Here is a 3,508-nt window from a genome sequence, read left to right as displayed (position 1 = left end):
TCTACCTCCCCGCCGACCCCTTCTTCGCCCCACCACCCCTGCCCTCCCCGCACGCCTTCCTCCTGCACGACCTCACCGACCGCGTCGCCGCCCTCGAGCTCACCCTCGCGGCCCGCGCGGCCGCCCCGCAGCCCGCGCGCCGTAAGTACACCTACGCGGCGGCCTCCCCGGGGGGCCGCAAGGTGAAGTGGACGGCGGAGGAGAAGCCGCGCGGCGGGGGCCGGGCGCTCAAGTGGGAGGCGGAGCTCGCCTCCCCCAACGACGACGGATTCGACCGCAAGTGGAAGTGGGAGGCCAAGTCCAAGCCCGGCTCCGGCAAGGCCAAGACCAAGTGGGGCACCGAGATCAAGGGCAAGGGCTCGCTCGAGCCATGGTCGCACGCATACACCTGGGAGGAGGACTTCACCGCCTCCGACGACGACGAGGACGAGGGCGAGTACGGGCAGATTGAGGAGCGCAAGCCGGAGAAGAAGAAGAAGGAGGACAAGCCCAAGAAGATCAAGGAGGATGACAACAAGAAGAAGAAGCCGGCGAGGACGTGCGTCCAGATCGAGGAGATCCCCGAGGACAACACCGCCGGCTGCGACGCCATCCGCAAGGTGAGCAGGATGCGCCGATGGTTATGATTGGGGAAAAAGAAAAGATGAGATTTTTGTGGGGTTCTGTGGCCCGATCTGCACGAAATGTGGGATTTCCAGTAGATTTCAATAGATCCATGGTTACCTCTCACTAGATTTGAGAGAAAGATTGGAATTTTAGAGGATGCTAGTGTCCACACTCTAGATCTGTGCTAGTACTGGCTATATGTAGACTCTGCTCTGCTCTGAAATCTGAATGATATCAGCTTGAGAATCCTGCCTCCTAGCAATGCACTGACCGCCTGACATTTGTTTCCCTTCTGTACTGATGATGCAGGCCTTTGCCATGGGGAACGGCAAGGGGAAGGCCAAGGAGCTGTCGCCGCAGGACGCCGCGCTGCTCATCCAGATGAACTACAGGGCGCACCTCGCCCACCGCTCCCAGGTGCTCCGCTGCCTGCGCGACCTCGCCGTCGCCAAGGCCAAGCTCAAGGAGCTCAGGTCCCTCTTCTACAACCTCTCCTACAGGCGCCGCCTCTCGCATGACCACGAGGAGCGCCAGAGGTTCTCCGAGAAGATCATTGTCCTGCTCCTCACTGTCGATGCGCTCGAGGTGAGCTCCGTAATGACCTATTCACGGTTGTCGCTTGCTGATTGCCATTGCTGTGTTGTGGATTTGCAATTCAGTTACTGCATATACTGGTTAACACTATTACTCCCTCCGTTCCTAAATATTTGTCTTTCTAGAGATATCAACAAGTGACTACATACAAAGCAAAATGGGTGAATCTACAATTTAAAATATGTCTACATACATCCGTGTGTTGTAACCATTTGAAATGCCTAGAAAGACAAATATTTAGGAACGGAGGGAGTACTAGTTAGACAAAAAAGTAAATCAAAGCACACAAGGATGATTACCATGCTATTTAGCTGAGCATCTGTCCGTCATATGCTCTTTGAGATGATCTCCATCATCATTTGTTCGTCATTGCCATGGTTGTGCTGTGAATTTGAAATTCAGTTACAGTCTTGTTGGCTTGTTTATCAGGGTTCTGTACTTAAGCCTGATTCTCTAGCAGTGATTTAGCATCTGAAGCTATTTGTTAGCGATGCATTATTATTGAGAAAAAATAAAAATAAGTCAAAGCACACAAGAAAGATTAACATGCTACAGTACCGAGCATCTGTTCTTGTATCATTGTTCATGTGTGTATGCTCCCTTGAGTGCCTGCAGAGTCATTACTCATTAGATGTCAGATAAATGCTAGAATCGCTGCAGAGCACGCTCCCGTAGACGAATTGATCTGACTTGTGATGTTTGATCTCACTTCTCAGTAGTTTCCTAGGTGGTTCGTTCAGTCTTATGTGTGATGTATTCTTACATTTGACACTGTTGCATGCCTCCCAGTAGGACTTAGAGAGGTTTATGATTACATGAATCTTTAGCTGATCAGTGCCTGGATGCAAACTTGTGCACTTGTTTTTTGTTCTGTCGAAAGATTTCCCTGGTAATGGTATATCAAGTGCAGGGCAATCATTTTTTGAAAATCTTTGGGCTTCTAAGCTTCTGTTCCATCTTATGATTGCTGAACTAATAATACATCAAACACATTGAACATTTCCAAGCCGATGTTGTTTATTGAATATAGTGAAGGAGAATGCAGTCTTAAATATTAAAGTTAAGTGTTCCCTTTCAGATATGGAATAATTTTCTGTCATCCTGCCTTTGCTCCTGTAGAGATTGTGAACTGAAATGATGCTCACTTTGTATCTCTCACGTACATGACTATTCACCAGCCATTGTCTTCAACTCTTCATAGCCCTCATTGTTTTCCAAACTGACTTGAAATAACCAGCAAAGTTAGTGCTGCTTGGCATAATTGTCCTTTATGGTTGCTTGCTATCCTCGTGTTACCTTTTAGTAACCTTATTACTTGGCCATTAATCTTGCTCTCTCTCTCCACCCAGGGACCTGACTTCATGGTGAGGACGGCAAAGAAATCTATGCTGGAGGAACTCGAGAGCATGCTGGAGATCGTGGACCCGCAGCCTCCAGGGAAGCAGAGGTCGTTCAGCCGCCGCAAGTTTGATCTTCCGGAGGGCGGAGCGATCCCGAATGAGAAAACTGCGGGTGTGAACAACGCGGTCAGGGTCATCAACACTGGCAAGGGCAAGCAGTAGGCACTAGCGCCTAGTTTAGTGGCCGGTACCATGGCCAATCGATGGAGCTTGTAGCGCCGCTTTGTCTGTTAGATAGTCCGGTTCATCTTAGATTTCCAGTGTCTTTGAGATTTGAGAAAGATTGAACTTGTTGTGTACCATCATTCGGGATGTCGTAGCATGTATGATCCGTATCGTTTGTTTGGACTTGTTGTAATGTATGCTGTTGTTGAATTACCAGTAGAAGAGTTTGGTGCTTTAATTATCAGCTTCTCTTCTGGCTGTCGCCCGCATGTTTTGAGCTCCATGGAAGTTCAGTCCTGGTTTTTTTAGGGGTGAAAACACATTTTTTTTTGAGGGGTTGAAAACACATTATTTTAACTTGTATACGGATATCCCGAGCGGCCTCCTGCGCGACAAAGTGCCAAAGGCCCACTCGCCAAAGACCCTCATGTTTTGATTTTTCTTATGTTGCATAGGGAAACACATTATTTCTAACTTGTAAGTATTTTCTCCACATTTCTTCTCCTCGCTTGTAACTCGTTCGCTGTATTGGTTCGATCGTTCGCTTCTCATTTGCTGTCTGCAGTCTGGTTATCTTCTATTTTTTCTTTCATTTTTTTATCTTTTCGGTTTTCTCGGGTTTTCTTTGTTTCTTACTATTGTTTACCTGTTTCCTTTTTCTTTTTGCACTGGTTTCTCCATTTTTCTTGCTTTATTTTTGGTTTCCTTTTGTTCATTCCTCGGTTTCTTTTTTGCACATTTTT

At 47.7% G+C, this 3,508-nt stretch overlaps 1 protein-coding gene across 1 annotated transcript in view; it reads left to right on the top strand.

Annotated features, from left to right (window-relative positions):
- Window positions 1-3,009, top strand: part of LOC119329896 — a 10,066-nt gene extending 7,057 nt beyond the window's left edge. Inside the window, exons 2-4 of the mRNA XM_037602994.1 lie at window positions 3-599; window positions 916-1,191; window positions 2,550-3,009. Of these exons, the coding sequence (XP_037458891.1) occupies window positions 3-599; window positions 916-1,191; window positions 2,550-2,762 (1,086 nt within the window). The 3' untranslated portion in view covers window positions 2,763-3,009. The remainder of the gene's footprint in view (window positions 1-2; window positions 600-915; window positions 1,192-2,549) is intronic.
- The last annotated feature ends 499 nt before the right edge of the window (window positions 3,010-3,508 follow it).

Source organism: Triticum dicoccoides, chromosome 7A (genome assembly GCF_002162155.2).
Source record: "Triticum dicoccoides isolate Atlit2015 ecotype Zavitan chromosome 7A, WEW_v2.0, whole genome shotgun sequence".
NCBI lineage: Eukaryota > Viridiplantae > Streptophyta > Magnoliopsida > Poales > Poaceae > Triticum > Triticum dicoccoides.
Note: the sequence above shows the minus strand (reverse complement) of the source record. Positions and strands in the feature narration are given on the sequence as shown.